This window comes from Zeus faber, assembly GCF_960531495.2.
Source record: "Zeus faber genome assembly, chromosome: 8".
Taxonomy (NCBI): Eukaryota; Metazoa; Chordata; class Actinopteri; order Zeiformes; family Zeidae; genus Zeus; species Zeus faber.
The window spans coordinates 23,190,956-23,210,922 of NC_137195.1; the positions used below are offsets into that span (position 1 = coordinate 23,190,956).

The 19,967-nt window shown below is 43.1% G+C and overlaps 1 protein-coding gene across 1 annotated transcript; it reads right to left on the bottom strand.

Moving 5' to 3' along the window:
* Window positions 1–444: 444 nt before the first annotated feature.
* On the bottom strand, window positions 445–18,227 carry hpn (hepsin; the record flags this gene model as incomplete). Its single annotated transcript, XM_080005097.1, has 12 exons — window positions 445–489; window positions 973–1,137; window positions 1,247–1,389; window positions 3,054–3,149; window positions 4,890–5,080; window positions 5,169–5,334; window positions 6,173–6,213; window positions 6,958–7,077; window positions 8,486–8,615; window positions 8,806–8,847; window positions 9,597–9,704; window positions 18,191–18,227. 12 exons carry the CDS (start codon window positions 18,225–18,227, stop codon window positions 445–447), a joined length of 1,284 nt encoding a protein of 427 aa, XP_079861223.1.
* Between the last annotated feature and the right edge of the window lie 1,740 nt (window positions 18,228–19,967).

A 19,967-nucleotide genomic window follows, 5' to 3' on the forward strand; every position in this document is an offset into this window, starting at 1 on the left:
TAGTTTTGCAGGTGGACGGATATGTTAGTACCAAATCTCTTCTGACCTACACACAAAGGAAACTTTTACAAATGGCTTTTAAAAACTCTAGTGGAAAACTTTGACGCCTTCAATTCGTGGGCTCGGGTTGAATTACAACATTTTAGAAAAACAAGGCAGATCCACCCAAAATGCCTTCCGACTAGTATTCTTCGGCACTTAAAAGTGTCTGGTAAGGTGCACAACAAAATATACAGTGGGTTGGTTTGTTTGTGTTTTTAAGCGTTTTGGATTCATGTCGGGGACTCAGGCGGGAAAACAGAGCTTTGAAACGCATATTTCCTGAAAAATCAAAGTGAGGCGTGTGCGCAGAACGATGCTGTTCGGGCGGAAGCACGCGACCGTTCCCGTCGGATCACCAAGTGTGAGCAGCTACAGTACAGGGTTCCCTCCCAGAGCATCTGCTCATGTCCGAGCCAGTTTGTGGAAACCTGGAGAGTTGTGGTAATTCTGGAAGTGCGCACGAGAGAGAGAGAGAGAGAGAAAGAGAGAGAGAGAGAGCGAGAAAGGGAAAGAGAGGGGGATAGAGAGAGAGTGAGAGAGATGGGGGAGAGAGAGTGAGAGAGCGAGCGAGAGATAGAGAGAGAAAGGGAGAGAGGGCGAGAGAGAGAGAAACAGAGAGATTGAGAGAGAAAGGGAAAGAGGGGGGATAGAGAGAGAGTGAGGGGGGGAGTGAGAGAGGGGGGGAGAGAGAGAGAGAGAGAGAAAGAGAGAGCGAGAGAGTGAGAGAGAATGAGTCGTCAAGTTTATGTGTGCAGCCCTTAATCACAATACAGTCTCAAAGGGCTTCACAAATCCACATTTCACATAGAAATCAACGACATCCCCTGGTCTCGAATAAGGTAACACGGAACAAAAAGCAGCTTGTGTGTGTGTGTGTGTGTGTGTGTGTGTGTGTGTGTGTGTGTGTGTGTTCTCTCCCCTGATCCTCACCCGCATGGCAGTGGAGATCCAGGGCAGGAACCGGGACACTCTGGTGTAGACCCCGGGCTTCTTGGCCATGGCGCAGCCCGTCCCCCAGCTCACGATGCCCAGCAGGCGGTAGCGGCTGGTCTTGGAGAGGCAGTCGGGCGCGGCGAAGGGGCCACCACTGTCTCCCTGAGCGTGCACGGAAGCAGGGAAGTGGACGTACGAAGACAAAGAGCGCGTCGAGAAATACACGCGTCGCTATGGACAGCCAGGTGAGGGGAACAGAAACTCGACGGACCTGGCAGGAGTCGGTGCCTCCCTTCTCGAAGCCAGCACAGAACATGGTGGTGGTGATCTGGTTGTCGTAGTAGTCGGGGGCGTTGCAGACAGAGTCGCTGATGATCGGGACGTTGGCCTCTTGCAGGACGTTCGCCAGGTGACCTGCAGAGTCGAGGGAGGGGAGAGACGCGTGGGGTTCGGTCGGTTGAGCGGCGGATTCCGAAACCAATCTGTTTCTTTTACCGACTTGGTGATGATTCACAAGCGTAAGCTCAAGGAAAGGTCAGAGCGAGGTCCCTACAAACAGGTTCCCACTGTAGTGGTATGAAAATCTACCTTCACTTCACAATTTTCTCACGAAGGGTGAGTACGATCTGTCCAATAGGAATAAAAAAAACAGTGATAAACAAGACAAGCTCTCCATTGGGCTCGTCAGTTCAGGAGCTAAACTGGAAGTGGTGTCTTAAAGACCAATTGACCGCAGCTGCATTTTATTTCTCCCTTTGCCACTTCTTATTTGTGACCCACCGCGTACATTAGGGTCATTCGGCAGCTTTCCCGATTTATTTTTTTTCCGCATCATTTGAAAGTGGAGAATCAGAGCTTCCAAACAAGGTGTCACTTGTGCAAATCAAGCAAAATATTTTTAAAGCTATGAGTTGTGAATAACAAGGATGTGGTAAACTGTGTTTCTGCGATAATCACCTCCAAAGTTTTACCCACACCAGGTTCATTCAACCAGCTCCCACAATGCAAATGGGGTTGACGGACAAACAAAGCCTCATGGCTACTTAACATACTGCTGAATGGGCCAATCACGAACAGCTCAACAACAACTCATTTTGCTTTTTAAAAACAAGCTTTTATTTAACAGCAAGAATAAACATGTTTTATAAAAGTGGAATTATTTTGGAGTTTAAAAGTACGGACAACACAAAAAAATGTAGAGTCTTTCAATATTATGAGTCTCAGAAATTCTGAAATCTGAAAATCTGTCACCAACCTCAACGGACTTCATCACGTCATCGACTTCTTCCGTTGGAGCAACAACGGACGTATTGTCAGTCTCCTCCGGTGGTTCTTGAAAATATTCCGTTTCATCGTCACATTAAGTTTGAAATCCGCTGTTTGAAATGTTCTCCAAGTCCAGTACGCGCTGCTAACACTGCTTTGGATCTATCGCATTGGTCAGATTAAGGTCCCAAATATGATTCAGAGCTTCCGCCACCTGCTTCACGTAATCCATAACGATACAGAGAAGAAAGTTTTCACAGACAAGTGAGACCGAAACACCCCCGTGCTGCACCTTAACCGTCCGTTTATGGAAGTGACATAGGTGCCTGACGCTAAGGATTTTTCTTCTTCGCGGTTTCACAACAGTGGCTCCGTGTGTTGAGAATGTTGAGTTCTATCAAAACGGTTGCACATTCTGACTTCACATCACATGGAATATGGAGGAATGAAAGGAAAGGAAACCATCAATTGGCATTGTTCAGCGCTGTTCCGCGTCCCGGTAAGTGAACTGCGTTTCCCCACGTAACCTAACGGGAATATTTAACTCCACGGTTTAACATTTTCCTTTTTTTTTATACACATTCAAACTCGGTTTTGAAAATACGTTGAGAGATTAAAAAAAACACAAAGGAACACAAATCTGGAAAAAATCTAATTTTCCTTCAAGAAAGGTTTTTTCAACTTATTTGGCTGCTCCTGGCCATTTTAGAAATGCGCGAGATGGCGGCTTTTGCTGCGGTGGGTCACATTTTACATTATCCAACATTTCATAGGAATCCATCAGACATCATGCCAAACAGTTTCCCTCTCACCGTAGTATCCAACGTTTCCCCAGCCTGTGACGGTTCCCGTCTGGCCGTCGATCAGTCTCTGGCCGTACGCCGGCAGGCAGATAGGCTGAATGTATTCTGTACACACACACACACACACACACACACACACACATATATATGTGTATAAACACAAACACACACAGAAATGGAGATCGAATTACAAGCTGTCAGCTCTGAAAGTTTTCATTTCCTTCCTGACTTGGATCACGACAATGATAAAATTATTAACCATTATTATTCCCTGCTCTGAAATGACCACGGCTGAAAATAAATCAAACCTCTTAGCCTGAAATGATTACATGTTATCAATCAGCTTTTGGTCTGACTCAACTACCTAAGTAATAATGTACCGGCGGCCGGTCATTATCGCAAAATAATCCCCGACAGGGTGATCAGGAATAGGCCGTGTATCGGCGACAGTGACCGTCCGCCTGAACATTATCGCGCCTTTATTATTACATTATCACAGTATCACAGCACTGACATTTCAGTGCAGGCGTTCTGGGGGTTGGCGACAGCGAGAAAGAGACAGAAGAGAGCGCCGAGCGGCACAAAAGGAGCCTTTTGTGGCGCTGGAGGAGAGACCTCAGGCGAGGCACTGACTGATTGGCTCTGTCTGTCTGTCTCTCTCTCTCTCTCTCTCTCTCTCTCTCTCTCTCTCTCTCTCTCTCTCTCTCTCTCTCTATCCGTTCACTTGAGCTATTTTGTCACACATTCTGTACGTCAGTGTGCTTCTTAAAATCGGTGGCTGGAAATGTATCCCAATACGGTAGATGTGTACAGGGCCGGGTAATTTGGAAGGAATTATAGTCATGATAACCATGGGGAATATTACAGAATATCAATATATATACAGTATATACGGTGGCTTGTGGAGTGGAAGGAAAATGATAAATGGTTTTCAATTTTTTTTACAAATAAAAAACTGAGGCGTGTAGTGTGGCGTGCAAAAGTATTCAGCCCCCTTTACTCTGATACCCCTAAATAAAATCTAGTGCAACCAATTGCCTTCAGAAGTCACCTTATAAGTAAATAGAGTCCACATGTGTGTAATCTAATCTAAGTATAAATACAGCCGTTCTGTGAAGGCCTCAGAGGTTTGTTAGAGAACATTAGTGAACAGACAGCATCATGAAGCCCAAGGAACACATCAGACGGGTCAAGGATAAAGTTGTGGAGAAGTTTAAAGCGGGGCTATGTATTAAAAGAAATATCCCGAGCTTTGAACATCTCACAGAGCCCTGTTCAATCCATCATCCGAAAATGTAGTATGAGTATGAGTACGGCACGACTGCGAACCTACCAAGACATGGCCGTCCACCTAAACTGACAGGCCAGGCAAGGAGAGCATTGATCAGAGAAAGCAGCCAAGAGGCCCGCGGTAACTCTGGAGGAGCTGCAGAGATCCACAGCTCAGGTGGGAGAATCTGTCCCCAGGACAATTATTAGTCGTGCACTCCACAAATCGGGCCTTTAAGGAAGAGTGGCAAGAAGAAAGCCATTGTTGAAACAAAGCCGTCAGAAGTCCAGTTTGCAGTTTGCCACAAGCCATGTGGGGGACACAGCAAACATGTGCTGGAAGGTGCTCCGGTCAGATGAGACCAAAACTGAAGTTTTTAGGCCTAAACGCAAAATGCTACTGTATATATACCATATATATCTCATTACACTGAAACAAAACCTCCCTCTCAAATAACAGACCTCGTTTCATGACAAATTTGAGGTCATATCACCATTCATTTGGACGACAGTGATCTGGTGATATCTTAATTTTAATGACAGCGCCCGCAATAAAAGAGAGCTTAAATGTCATACCAGTGAAGGTGAGCGGCTGTGTCAGCGCCAGCACGGCAATGTCTCTGCTGTTGTCGTCGATGTTGGCGTCCACAAAGGGCAAGTAGCTGCTGTGGTAGACGATGGTCTTCACCTCCGCTACGTTGGCGTTGACCGGTTTGTTGTAGATGGAGCCGAGCAGCACGCGCCAGCGAGCCACGTAGCGGTAGCGCCTGGGGAAAGGGGAGACACCGAGGTGACCACCGTCGATTTCATTCCGGGGGATTGTGTTCCCAACTCTGGCTCCGGCGGGGGACTCACTCGGGGAAGCAGTGTGCCGCCGACACGATCCAGCGGTTGGAGATGAGGGAGCCCCCACACTGGTGGACCCCCTCGTACTGCAGGCTGACCATCCATGGCCAGCTGCCCTGCCGCGAGTCCACTCCGCCCACGATGCGGTCCTCCGTCAGACTGCGCCGCCCACAGTCTGAGGGACAGAGAGGGTGGGAGAGAGAGAGAGAGAGCGAAAGTTAACTGGGGTAGAAAGTAACAGGTTGAGGGCAGCGGCTGAGTAGACTGTGGGAGTTAAAAAAAAAAAAAAGAAGAGGTGGACAGTGGACATGGGAACTTAAATAGAGAGAGCAAGAAAGGGAATAATTGTAATAGGGAAGCAATGAAAGGGCAAGAAACTCAAAAGAGTGTTAGGAAAAAGGAAGATCAGGCATGTCTGGAGGTCTTGGTCTTAAAAGTCTTTGAAATTATGGATTATTAAAACCTTCTGTGGCTTTAAATGTCGAATTTTGTACCTTTTGTACCTGTTTTTAACAAAACAGAGCCCTCGGTGAAAATAAATGATGAGTAGCTTGCGGAGCTAGCTGTGTCAGACAACTTGACGGCGCCACGCGCTTCCACGCCCTTATGGGCCGGCCTATTTAAAGCAGCCAATCTCTCCTGCTCTACCTGCTTTGCTGCGTTTCTGCACTCCTTCCACCTCTGCTGCATCCATCCGTTGGGTTCTACTCTTCCATCCAATGGAGGATTCAAGCTCATCACTCCTTTATTTCTAGCTCACTAAATATGTTTGCTGTACACCTGATGAGTGGTAGACCCCAGACGGCAAACTCCACAAGATCATTTTAAAGTAAGTCTAAGGCTTGTCCGTCAGAAAGAAAGTCTGTTAGTAGCTGGAAACGTTGACATTGTCAGGGTGGAGCTCGAGACAGGTGAGTGTCCAACACGGTCAAAAGGAGGATTGTAAACCAACCCAAAGAAGGGGCGGCGGGGGGTAGAGTATCAGGTATAGAACCGCGTAACCTAGATGTTACCTTGGCACAGCAGCGTGAGCACCTCCCTGCTCTCACATGCGCTGAAACACACACACAGCGGCTGATGAGACGACCAGGAAGATCGCAGATTTGCAAACAACAGGACGTTCGAAGGGATTTAACGAGGTAAAAACACCTTTAACGTTGATCAAAATCGTTTACATTTAGCCCAGTTGTAGGGCACCCTGGGTACCACTGAGGGGGAAAAAAAAAAGAAAATGTCATTGTAATTTATTTCGTTATTAATTCATTTAGGCTGAAAATGCCCAAAATAGGGAACTTAATGTGGTGGAGTCAATGGTGGTGGAGTCAATTGCACTTAAGAAAATTCTAAATTATACCTGAAACTGAAGCAGATATGACTTGGATATGATAAGTATATTTCTTATTGATTTATGAATTAAGTAACATTAAGCCACCCTATGCTACATTTTACCCATTGTGGAAATTTACTATATTTTTTGAGCATCTTTAAGACTTTTGCTTATCTTCAAATTTCCCTCCTATGACCTGAATTAATTCCAATTTTTTTAATGTAGCCTCATTAATGTGATGTGAATTGAATTTGCACCAAAATGACATCTCATGGCCACCAATTTCACGCAAAATTTTCAGATTTGTCTATTTCAATTTTAGCTCATTAAGCCTCGATTTGATCACGGTTTTTGGCCCATTTTCCACTTTGAAAAATAAAAAAAATTACAAATTCTTCCATTCATGTTAAAGATAATTTTGCCTCGTTAAGCCTAACTAAACAACTAAATATGTCTACAGCTTGCTGTTACCATGGCAACAAGGAGTCTTTGATTTTCTTTCCGTGACTCAGCTCTTCTTGTTTGACGCAGTAAAATTTTGCTCCATCGCCGCTGCCATCGGGGACTGATGCAACAGAGTAGTTGGCTACGCTGAAACACAGACAAAAACAAAACAACATTTTTGACTATATAAAACAGCTGTAACAAACAACATTCATTTATGGAATTATGTGGGAATGGAATATTATGATTCTGCCTCCAATTTAATGAGTGATTTGAACGCAGGTACTCACTTAAGGACCTACCTGTTTAACAACTGTTCAGACATAGGACCAGCTCTCTGACCAGTCTGTATTGTACGCTGCATACAATACCACGGTGTCTCAGTGTCAAGCATCTCATCACGCATCACCCTTTATATACTATGTACACTATATATACTATATACACTATATACACTATATAAACTATATATACTATATACTCTATATACACTATATATACTATAAACACTATATACACTATATAAACGATATATACTATATACACTATATACACTATATACTCTATATACACTATATAAACTATATACACTATATACATTCTTCTTCTTCTCTTTATTTTGGCTGCTCCCGTTAGGGGTCGCCACAGTGGATCATCTGCCTCCAATACCTTCTGTACTGCGCATCTTCCTCCCTTACACCAACCGCCTGCATGTCCTCCCTCACCACATTTATAAACCTTCTCTTTGGCCTTCCTCTTTTCCTCTTGCCTGGCAGCTCCATCCTCAGCATCCTTCTCACTATATAAACGATATACACTATATACTGTATACTAAATACACTATTAATACAGTATATACACAATATACACTATATATAATATATACACTATATAAACTATATACACTATATACACTATATAAACTATATATACTATATACACTATATACACTTTATATACTTTATACACTATATACACTATATATACTATATATACTATATACACTATATAAACTATATACACTATATACCCTATTTATACTATATACACTATATAGACTATATATACTATTTACGCTATATAAACTTTATACACTATATAAACTATATAACTATATATACTATAAACACTATATCAACTATATACACTACGTATATACACTATATATACTATATACACTGTATACATCTCATCACTGTTCTTAGTCTCAGTTTCGTTCCTGCAGTCTGTCAGTATTCACTACACTAGCGTTCACAATGGCCACGCCCCCTTACCGTGAAATAACACGGGTCCTCGCTTATCGACCAATTTCGCTAAACGACCTGGTCCTAGGAACAGAACCCGGTCGTTAAGTGAGGAGTACCTGTATAGTCCTATGAAAGCAGAAATCCATACAGGCGATCCAACAATCCACCCAACACAGATGTTGGGTGGATTGTTATACCCAGAATCGAATACAGTGGTACTTTAAACCCCTCCCACCTCGGACCCCCATCCCCCGCTGGTATTTCACCGTGACCCTCTCCAAATCAAGCGTCATGGCACGCTGTCTCACCTCACGAAACCGACCTCCTCGCAGCTTATGCTCGCCAGAAGCTCATTGGCCGAAGAGGAGCACACCTGCCTCCACCTCCTCTGGGCAGAGTCGAAGACCCGGAGATGCTGGTCGGCAGAGTTCACCTGAACTGGAGAGAGGGAGAGAGAGAGATTAAGTTTGGGGTCTTTGTTGGGTTTTTTGTGATGTCTTTCCAAACGAAGGTTCGTGTGAAGCGACCAGCAAATTATTTGAAAAACATAACACACACTTTTCTAACCAGGCTTTGTTTCCAAACTTGCGAAAAACTTGGATCCATGAGTCTTTCATCTCCTACTCACCATCGTACAGTCCTGGATCTTCTTCCATCGTGCAGTATGTGACTATGGAAAGGGCAAAACACCACATTTTTTAAAACCTTAAAGGATAGTTTAGAGGTGTTTCAACCCAGGCCACATTCATTTTACAATCTTGCTGAATGCTTTACTATTGAGACTTACACTTATCACACTGCTGCATCTTCTTACGGTGTTTAAATGCAGTCCAATGGGGCAAACGTTTAAGCCTTAAAAAATACTCTAAAGGCCCACACGGTGTCAAATCAAATTTTAACCGTTCGCTACGTACTACTACCACGTACTTTTCGATTTTTTGGGGATTTTTTCTATTTTCGGGTTTTGCAAAATTCGAACGATGAGGTGAGAAACCCACCTTTAAATGATCTCCTGCTGCACCGACAATTACACATATATTAACACATATTTTTGTCGAAGTTACTTTGTTTTGTAGTATTTTGCACTTCCTCTTTTTATTGAAGACAAGCGCAAACCTAAATTATAGTATCGCAATTCTTAGGTGCATGTACCGTTCACTCAAACCATTCAATTAATATTACAGTGCAATATAGAATCTTATGGCGATTTCATTTTTTTTTCTGTTCCTTTTTTGAAACTTGACCATGAAAAACGGATTCAATCTGTGCAAATGATAAGGCAAGACAGTCTCAAAGTTAAATTTTAGACCAACCCTTTAAAGAAACAGAGAAACAGCAATGCAGCAGTGTAGCAGATACAGTCATAGACAATATTGTGTATGTGTGTGTGTGTGTGTGTGTGTGTGTGTCTCATCTGACCTACGGCCCAGACGGCCGCTCCGATCGCTCCCAGGGTCATCAGCACCACACACACCCCGACCACCCGACATGGGGTCAACACACATGTCAGGGAGATTCCTCGGGTGCCTGTAGAAGGGCACGCGCGCACACACACACACACACACACATACACACACAGTAGATGTCAATAAATGGCGATTTTAGAAGTATACAATGTATGTAAGCATCGTTTATCACTATACCAATCAAATGTCTTTGTTTCTTATTAATTTGAAATTGTATGACGACAAACAGTCCCTTCAGAGCAGAGAAAATGTGAAATATTTTAACGTGAAGACACAAAAAAGAAAATGACACTTAAGGGTGCAGTGTGAATAATTTAGGGAACAGGCCTGACAGAAATTGAATAAATTAGTGATATATATGTTTTAATTAGTGTATAATCCGATGAAAATAAGAATCATCATGTTTTCGTTACCTCAAATGAGCCGCTTTTATCGACATAGGGAGCGGGTACGCTTCACTGAAGCTGCCATGTTGCACCGCCATGTTTCTTCTACAGTAGCCCAGAATGGACAAACCAGACACTGGATCTAGAGAGGGACTTACACGTCTCGCAGTCACTGTCTCCACGGAGACCGCCACGTTGCACCGGTGTTCAGTTGCTTGTGATCTGCAACCTCACTGCTAGATGCCACTAAGTTCTACACACTGCACCTTTAAAGCAATAAACTACAGAGGTGACAAATGTTTGCCTTTTTACTAGTAGCATATAGTACAGTATATACAGTATATACAGTTGTGCACAGATATTTTTGTGGAATATTAGATTTTAGTACTGAGATGTAAGCTCCCTTGTGTATTTATTAAGAATGTCAATACTGTAGTAATCTGTATTGTCTTGTGTGAACACAACTAAGCCAGGAATGTTGTTTTCTAAAAAACTCGTTGCTCAGGAAGCTTCCACTCAAGTGCAAAAATAAAATGTTTCTAAACTGGCACGAGTACAAGCTGGATCAACTAATTCAAATCAATAGTCTAAAGTCTACCAGTTCTACCACTTCTCTGAGCTAGAACAAACTGCGACATGGTGCCATGCCTGCCCCGTGTGTGTCCGTCTGTCCGTCTGTCTGTCTGTGTGTGTGTGTGTGTGTGTGTGTGTGTGTGTGTGTGTGTGTTTGTGTGTGTGTACCTGCAGTATGTAACACTGACAAAAGCAACAGAGATAATTAATCACCTGATGTCTTCTTTTAAAAAAATGGTGTTGTTATGGAGAGGCATTATTTTATTTTTAAGGTTATTGTTTACATATTGTGAAATGTAATCCACTAACTGTAGAGTTGCTGCCTAAACTCAATCAAAATGATTATGAGGAAGTCGTTCTTATAGGTTTCCTAGGCAACAGAATTTGGACTCGTGTGCTTCCCACTCTTGTTTTTAGTGTCTTGTGCTGCATTTTCCTCAGGGAAACATAAGGAATGGGTGAAGCCTGAAGTCGTCAGGATAAATTGAGCAAAGGTGTCACCCAGCACGACAGATAACGACTGATGATGACCCGAGGCCAATAAATATGTTCTGCAAGGAGCATGTTGTATATTTAGTGCATTTTTTAAGAAAAAAAAAAACAAGAAAAGTTATGAAATGAAGTAAGTATTTTGTATTCTAGGTGGTTCTGCCCATTTGATTCTGGAAGGAAATATTCTGTAGTTTCTTCAGAACGAAAAACATCTCCGGGAGATGTTTCAGCAGTGTCTGATCTGAATTGTAGGATTGCTTTTCGCCGGATAGAAATACACAGAAGATTGTGTAGAAAAGGAGACAAGACGTTTGACTTTCGACAATTCCACATTGTTGCTTTTCCGATGCTGCCATTAAATTCCAGTCGACCTAGGGGTCAGTCAACCTGGGACGGAGTGTACTTCAGCAGCAGGCCACACTGAGTGTGTCCCTGGTTGAGTGCCTGAAAGAGTCCTAGTCCACCACCACCACCACCAACAGCCTTTTGTTGTTTTTACTGCTACAATGTGTTCATGAAGCTTTGGAAAAAAAACTGTTTTATTTGGTTTCTTAGCACTTTTTTAGCAGGTTCTAACTAAGACAAACCAAGGCAGTCATCAACATCGCCATGCGTGGAATAAAATCAACAGGTAACACAAAGGCAGGAAAGTGAGGTTAGCAAAGCTGATGCAGACCGGTGAAGTCAAGTTCCCAAGCGGTAGATCTAGACAGGGAACTTATTTACGATTAAGGGTGAAGAAAATGGCAGCCAATGGCACGAAGCAAAAGAGGCCGAAAGACCCATTCTAAGCACATCTTTCTCATGGTTACTATATAAGCACAGTTTCAAAATGTATGCTTCTGACACAAGCAAATAGAGATGGTAATTGTATGGCCTGACCAACTCACACGGTGAAGTCTTGTATGTAAAGTAGTGTGGGAAGCCTAGTGGGAGGAGAACCCCGCTCCAAACATTGTATGGCTTACCAGTTACCCAGAAAGGGTATTGCTAGAAACAACAGAAGTAGATAGAAGAGAACGGTTCCCTGTAGAATAAAAGAAAACAAACTACATCCCTCGCTTCCTTCCTCCCCCTCGCCTCCCTCCTCATCACTACCTTTCTCTCTGCCCCCCTCGTATTCCTGTCCTTCTCACTCCTCGTTGTTTTTTCCCCCCCACACCCAATTCTGGCAAAGCAGCACTCGGTGCCCCGCGTCGTCTTGCATAGGGACCGGAACAGACCATCATCCCTCTTATCGCTTTGGGATTGGGATTGATAAACTTGCTGTATTTCATGCTGTGCGTCAGTATCGCTGCTGTACGTTCCATCCAGTGGAAAATGACATAGGGTACAACTGAAACTGACGACTTCCGAGCTGTGGAAAATGTAACATAGCTCCCAGTGGCAATGGAGGACTTTTACGGCCACAGCACCAGCTTCACTCATGCCGCATTCCATTTAAGGAATGGAACTCGGAAAAAAAACGATCTCCGACTTGGAAAGGTGCATTTAAGTCGGAATCCCAAGTCAGCATTTCGTGGGCAGATCATTCCGGAGACCACAGATCTTACGTCACAGCAAAATGGCGGCCCACGTGGATAACGGCAAATAAATGTCCCTTGACATTTTTTATGTTTTTTATTTGAAAAAGACATCTAACTTCTATCTTAACTATTCCATAGTTTTATGTCATGTTAGGCATTTTGTGGATTGTAGAATTCACAAGCCAGCCAAACAAACAGACATTTACTGTAGGCATTGGAACACATTTAGCTCAGAGGTGGGAACAGCCGACTCGAAATTGCAGGAATTTCCCGATTTCCCAATCTCAAATCATTGCTGATCGCCCAGCCGCTGGCGATCAGCAATGACAGCCGCATTAACTGGTCAGCCCTCGTCCATTAAACACACAACGTCCGCAGACAGAGGAGGGGGAAGCAGAGGAGGAGCTGAAGGCTGCGTGTATGTCTCCCCAGAGGAGAACGTGCTTGGAGACACGTGAGGAGGAGGAGACGGAGACGGAGACGGAGACGGAGACGGAGATGGAGACGGAGACGATGCCGCCCAGCCGCCAGGTTCCCTTTGAGCTTAAAGGAAGATTTGATTTGAACTGATTCGAGTGAGGCGATTTGTGTTGACCTTTTACCGTTGCTGAGTATTATGATTTCTGTTCCCATGCAGGATTTCCAAATGTCAATTTTCCCACCTGTATACTGTATACCTCGACCACCCACTTGTATAGATGCATAGGCTGACCTTACTTATTCTTACTGGAACTTCTTTGATGAAAACTATGAAGGGCAGCCAACACGACTATGGATGACAAAGTACTCGGTGTAAAGTACAACCGCTTCCCTCGTCATCATTGAGTGCAGCCACAGTTAGAGGCTAAGGCGGCGGTTCTTAATGTGGGGTCCGGGAACCCTCCAGGGATCCTTTAAGAGGATCCACGAGGGTCCCCAGCAAAATGATTTGTAATGGTATTTCATCTTTTTTTCCTTTTGTATATGAAGACGTTAGTATCAGAATGTACAATAATGACTGTTGTGCTCATGTGTCTCACTGTTATCTCCCTAACTATAGTATAGACCGGTATGACATTTTGGACTAAATCATATCCAAACGTCAAAAATATTCTCCCCTCGTTTCTGTATCGCCACCACCCCAGCTAGTGCTATGCCGCCATTCCTCTCCTCTGTGCCCTCCCTTCCTATCACCTAAGCTCTATCTCTCCCTCTTTCCTTCCCAAATTCCAGTCAGCTATTATTACAGCAGCCAATCGAGACAGACATTAAAACAGAGATTAACAAAAGCAACAGGGAGGTGGGAGGCCAAACTAAAGAAATAAGGGTGTATAAGTAAGTAAGATTGTCTGTACACATCATTGCAGAAACGTGACTCATTCCTGTGGTCATTTCTCGTTTCAGTGGGCTGGTGTTTTCCAAGTAGTCCCGTATCGTTCCTCCTCCCCCTGGCACAGTAGTTCCTTTTTTCCATACCCCACTCACTGTTTTTCCCCTCTTCCCTCACTCAACCCCTCTCATTATCCAAGTACCCCAGAGAACAGCCGTCCTATTGTCCACGCACCTGAATGAACGAGTCACTCGCGACCATAGGACTGGGTGAGGTTTTTGGGATCAGTTCCTCAAGAATCATTTTTTCAATACCAATTTTACTTTTTTTTTTTTTTTTACTTCAAAATAAAGGTGTCACACCTTAACTTGAGAACAATACCTACAGTATATTTAATACCAGGTTATGCCTCTAAATATCTTTTTTTTTTCCGATGACATGTCTGTGGTGTGGGGATGGTGTGGTTTGAGCAGACACACCTGTCCTAGGTCTAGGTAATTGGGGCCCAGGATCAGTGTGGCTGCATACCTGTTGGTTGGTCTAATAAGCAACAGGTAAAACCCCCATGGACCACACACACTCAGGAGAGGAGCCTTTGTCATGACACGTGTGCACGTCCTGGGCTTATTCCACCCAGCCCACTCTCTACAATAAACTGTGTGTGTCTGGAAACCCCATTGTCTGAGTCCCTGTGCCAGAGGTCCCTGAAAAACGCCACTTGGGTGGCGTGGGCTAGGCGAAACTGTCACATAACATTCACTCAACAAATGAACGGTCGAAAACCTTTGCTTTTATTTTTGTTTCTCTTATGCTGAAGCGATTAACTACTGGGATACGGACATTTAAATTCAAATTTGTCAATACTCATGAGTGCCGCAGCAATTTGGTCAAATGCCAAGAAGCAAATTTGGAATTGCTACCCAGCCAAACTTTTGATTGTAATGATACGTGATGATTTTTGGCTTGAATTTCTTTGGCCATATCATTCCTCTCCTCACTGCACCTGGCATGTTTTCTGCTTTGGTCCTTTATTTCCTGAACCAGATGCAGATTTTGACATACAGACGCAACAGAAGTCATGATATCATCTTTTCATCCAATCACAGTTGAGTTCACATCCTTCTTAAAATAACAAAGTGTATACAGAAACTATAAAGTACCAGGTAACACGAGGAACAATTACCTGCTAACAATAGACACCTGAATGATAATAACATTTGAATAGAAATTAGAAATGTATCTATGATTGGAAAAAAAAATTAACAATTTGAATTTCCGGAGGAAAATCCTGCAGTGATCAGAGTCAAATCTGACTCCAGGAGGTAAACCATCGAAGGTATCTGGCAAATGAACCGTGCCCTTGGAAACTCCCTGTATATCAATTAGTCTTTTCTAAGTGTCAATGTGGGGGGTTTACCAAAAAACATGGGTATGGTTTTGTATTTCAGCGATGGAAGACATGTCCCAAGTGCTTTTCCAGGTGTGTTATAATTTCAGTTGGGTGGCTGGTGTGGGTTTGTTTCTCGCTAGTTTCCTCGTTAGGCAGTGACCGGAGAGCAGGTATAATTGTGGTTCAAATCCTGCTCACAAAGATGTGCATACATGTGTACGTACATACAGTCTAGCACAAAAACAGGACGGGGTGGCGGACGACAAATGGGAAAAACACTAAAAGTGGCGTGAGTCGTGTCTAATAATGTGAGGTTGCACAAAATAACACGCCCTTGGTGGAAAGGTGACATGATCCATAAGACAGTGTGTGTGTGTGTGTGTGTGTGTGTGTGCGTGGACAGGCGTTGGCAAATGGCTGTTTGTGGTTCAGTGTGCTTGTTCATACATGTCTCGAGACATAAGAAGCAATTACAACAGGAATCCCAAGAAATTTTAGCACACACATACTGTGTATATATATATATATATATACAGAGAGAGAGAGAGGGGAGGGAGGGAGAGAGAGAGGTGTACCACACCTAGATTGCTCTTTATCTTTTCCTCTCCTGTAATTACCCAAAGCAAACACTGCAGAGATACAGAGAGATCTAAGGTTCCACCCTCATGGAATCCATTTGCCTTTAGCCGTGGAGCCAAGATTCGACTTGGCCTCGTGGACTCGTGAGGTTAAAGGACAGCAAGGAGAGCAGTTCCAACGTGAAGCCCCGTGAGCGCGACTGAAGACACGGGCAGGCGACCACCTAAAATTGTTCAACTGATGGAAATCCTCCTCTAGCATCTGGAGATACCGCTGCACTGGACGGGAGGTAGGTCAGCCACAGCAGCGCAAAGTTTCAGAAAGCTCCAGATTTTCGGATATTTCAAAACACCTATGGCAAACGAAAGGAAACTTGGGTACAAGCTTCCAATCTGTTCAAAAACAAGAAAACCGATTAGGAGCCGATAGCGATACTGATTAAGGTAATAAACGATCGGAGCCATAAACACCGTTAATCGCGGCAGCACAGAGACACAGTAGGTTCTTGCTTTTTTTTTTTTTTTTTTTGCTTTTCTATGTCACGTTTTACTGATGACGGAAAGTGAAATGGAATAGAACGACCAGGAAAAATTGTGCTGTCGTGATCGATAATGTATGATGTGTTCAGTTCAATTTGAGGAGGGCACTGCGAAACCTACACTGCAGGTTTGACGACATAAATTGAGTTCATGCCTTTCTTCTACTCTGAATAGACTTTACGATTTGACGTGTCTTATCATTCTTCATAACCATTGCACAAGCCCGGGACGTCAAAAAGCTTGTGAATCAAAAAAAGAAAAAAAAGAAAAAGAAAATATATTATAAATATCCTTCCCTGTGTGTGCCTTGTCTTGGAGGCGTAGCCAGAGGTTCATTGAAGTTCAGAGCCCTGAACTGAACGGCGGGACTCAGACGTTAAGATAAAGTAAACAAAAATCCCTGCGCCGTCATTAGTGAGAGGATGTTTGAAGACATTGTGAGACTGCACGTGATGGTACGCTGTTATTATTTACACATCCCTAGATATGCTGCTACTGCATCGAGAGCGACCAGGATGCCAAAAAGCGGCGCTGCTTGTTTGACGTGCTTTTACGAAACTGAAAAATAACCGAACAATTGTAGCTTCTGAATGTTCGATCCGTAGCCGTATCCATAATGTGTCGTATTTTGGGTTGATTTTTGTGAAATTTATATGTCTGTTGGGAAAACCGCATCCAATGCACAGCGCGTTGGCGTCTTTCAGAAGATTAGGATTCTGAGGCTGCGGGTTGTCATCCTCGCCTCGACAAAAAATAAAATCGCATTTAAGCTGACATTATCTGCGACTGTGGTGATTCTCAAAGTGGGGTCCCTGGCACGTAGCCAGTGGGCCCGTGAAAAGTTTTTGTGAAAAACCCCCAAATTTTAAAGGAACTGCTGTGTCCTTTGAAGGAGTACATCTATTATTTTTTTAGAAATATAATATTTTTATGCATTATATACGTATGTCTCCTTTTAGACAAACAAATCCCGCCGTGTGCACCTCCTCGCCATATACAGTCAGGGGTCCTTGAGAGAAAAAAGGTGGAGAGCCCCTGTGCTAATGTACTGTCTTATCAGCGCCAGAATACCAGGATGAAGGATTAAGTTGTAGGTCAGATATGTTCTTTTTGCATTTTATCCAACTGCTCATCCGCAGTTTCTGTCTGGAATGCTCTGTGGCTTGCTGATGGTCTTGGACGACCTGTTACATAAGAGAGTGAGAACAGAGCTTGACTTAAGCAACTTATCTCTTACGTTATTTACTGCCCTGGATAGACTTGCCTGAGTTTCTTGTGCAATCTCTACCATAGAAAATGTCATCATCATTGTTTCCCATAAGTCAAAGCACCTTATCCGATATCCCTATATCTATAGTTGACATCCTATCGCCAGTGTTCACATACTCCTAACATGGTGACGTTATATGTTTCCAAAAATAAAACCAAAATGAATTAAAGTCCTGTTGTACATTTCAAACTCGGTTTCCGATCTGAGATACGAATCTTAAAGCCAGTGTTCATTATAGAAGTGAACAGATCCGTTAATGGTTAACAGCCGAGTACACTGACGTTCGGTGCAAAATTCAGAAAACAGCCACTGCCAGCAAAGCCCAGTGTGTGCATGCGTGTGTGTGTGTGTGTGTGTGTGTGTGTGTGTGTGTGTGTGTGTGTGTGTGTGTGTGTTGAGTAAATGAGTGCGTGTGTGTGTGTGAGAGAATGAGTAGTTCAGAGATGTCTCATGGGTATTAAGCAGGCAGATATGTGCACTCACCCATCTTTCCCTCTGCAACTGCTTTCTCAGCATACATTTTCGGGGAGGCAGAAGAGATCGGTCTCTCCTTCCTTCGCTCTGTTGTACCTTTGTTCCCTCCTTTTCTCTACCCCTTCGTCTTTCCTTTCCTCCTTCCAGTGCCTCTCGCGAGCCTTTTTTTGGCCAAAGAAAATACATGTCAGCTTCCCATTACAATCATATTTGATATGGCAAAAACAAAGGCGCATAGATGGACAGATAGATTGCAGATTGCATCGACCGACAGACAGACAGACAGACAGACAGACAGACAGACAGACAGACAGAAAGACAGACAGACAGACAGACATAGACAGACAGATAGATAGATAGACTGCAAGGCAGTATTGGCAAGAACATTGCTCAAAAGTCCATCAAATTGTTGACATTTGTTGTGCAAATAAAAAGTAAAGTAAAATAATGGCTATTTTCCTGATGCTGATTTGGTTACATACAGATGCCAAATGACGCCATGGTCTCTCTGCTGATGTGGAATAAAGTGATAAGGCTAGGTCACGATAAATCAAACGGACCATGACAACACAGCCACAATACTAATCCATCTCTTTTTCATTCATTAGATTGATGATGCTGAATTGTTATTAACTTCCTTATCGGCTTCCTCAGCTTCCGTGGTATGATGATAATAGTTACAGTAATAGCTTTGGGCGTGAATCTGCTCCAGTGGTGGAAAGGCAGAAATCCATTTTCCACTATTGTTGTGTCTGCAGGTAGTTTGCATGTTCTCCTTATGATTGGCCGGGTCACACATATAAACAGGGATAGAGATAGATAAATGTATAAAGAAAATGGACTGGTTGCACTTATGGGATTTCTCGCAAGCCAGCACTGTACATGTGCTTTTAAGTCAATCTTTTACATTGCTGGCCAACTAAAAAGCTCTGAACTTACTAAATGCAAAATTCCAGGGTTTTGTCTTTACTGAATAGCCAGATTTACGGTGTCCGAAGCCGTAATAACCTTCTTAACTGATCATAATTTTCAATCGGCGATAATATTTCCTCGCTGTGTACTAGTCAGTACAGACCACAGAAGTCGGAATCAGACATTGTAAAGGCACTCACTGTCATGTTTGTTCGTGGTGTGTGCGGCATTTGTGTTTATATTCCTTTCGAGTGACAAATCAAATAAAAAGTAGAAAAACAAACAAAAAAAAACATTAAAACACAAAAAAAAGTCACAACATGTAACTTTAAGAGGCCGTAGGTGGTATCTGTCTCCTTGGCTTTTGAGTAAGCTACTCTAATATATTCTAACAAGTATTCTGGGTGTAAGGTAGGTACAAATCTGTTAAAAAATACATAATAATGTCATAGGAAATTTAACTTTCCCAACATTTTAGGCTATATCCCAACTTTAAACCCTCCCCAGTGGAATAGATTACCAGTAATGGATGATTAACTGGTGTTTACTTCATTGTCAACGAATGGTTGCCCATTACATTTACCAGCGTTATTTACCTATAACCCGTCATCCCGCTATCCGCCATTTATTTTCATAGGAAATCTCGCTTTTCTAACATTTCATGTTTCATTTCTTATCGAATAGATCAAGCAGAGTTCAGGGTAAAACATTTTGTAGGGAAAGTTATTATTTATTGAGATGCCTTATTCCTTTGTCTTTATCACTCACCTGTCTTATCCCGCGGCAGGTGTATTCGAAGCCCCTTTCAATCGACAAAAGATGAAAACTTATCCCTCCGTTACCCCCATCCAAGACACTGTAAAGTCGAAAAAAA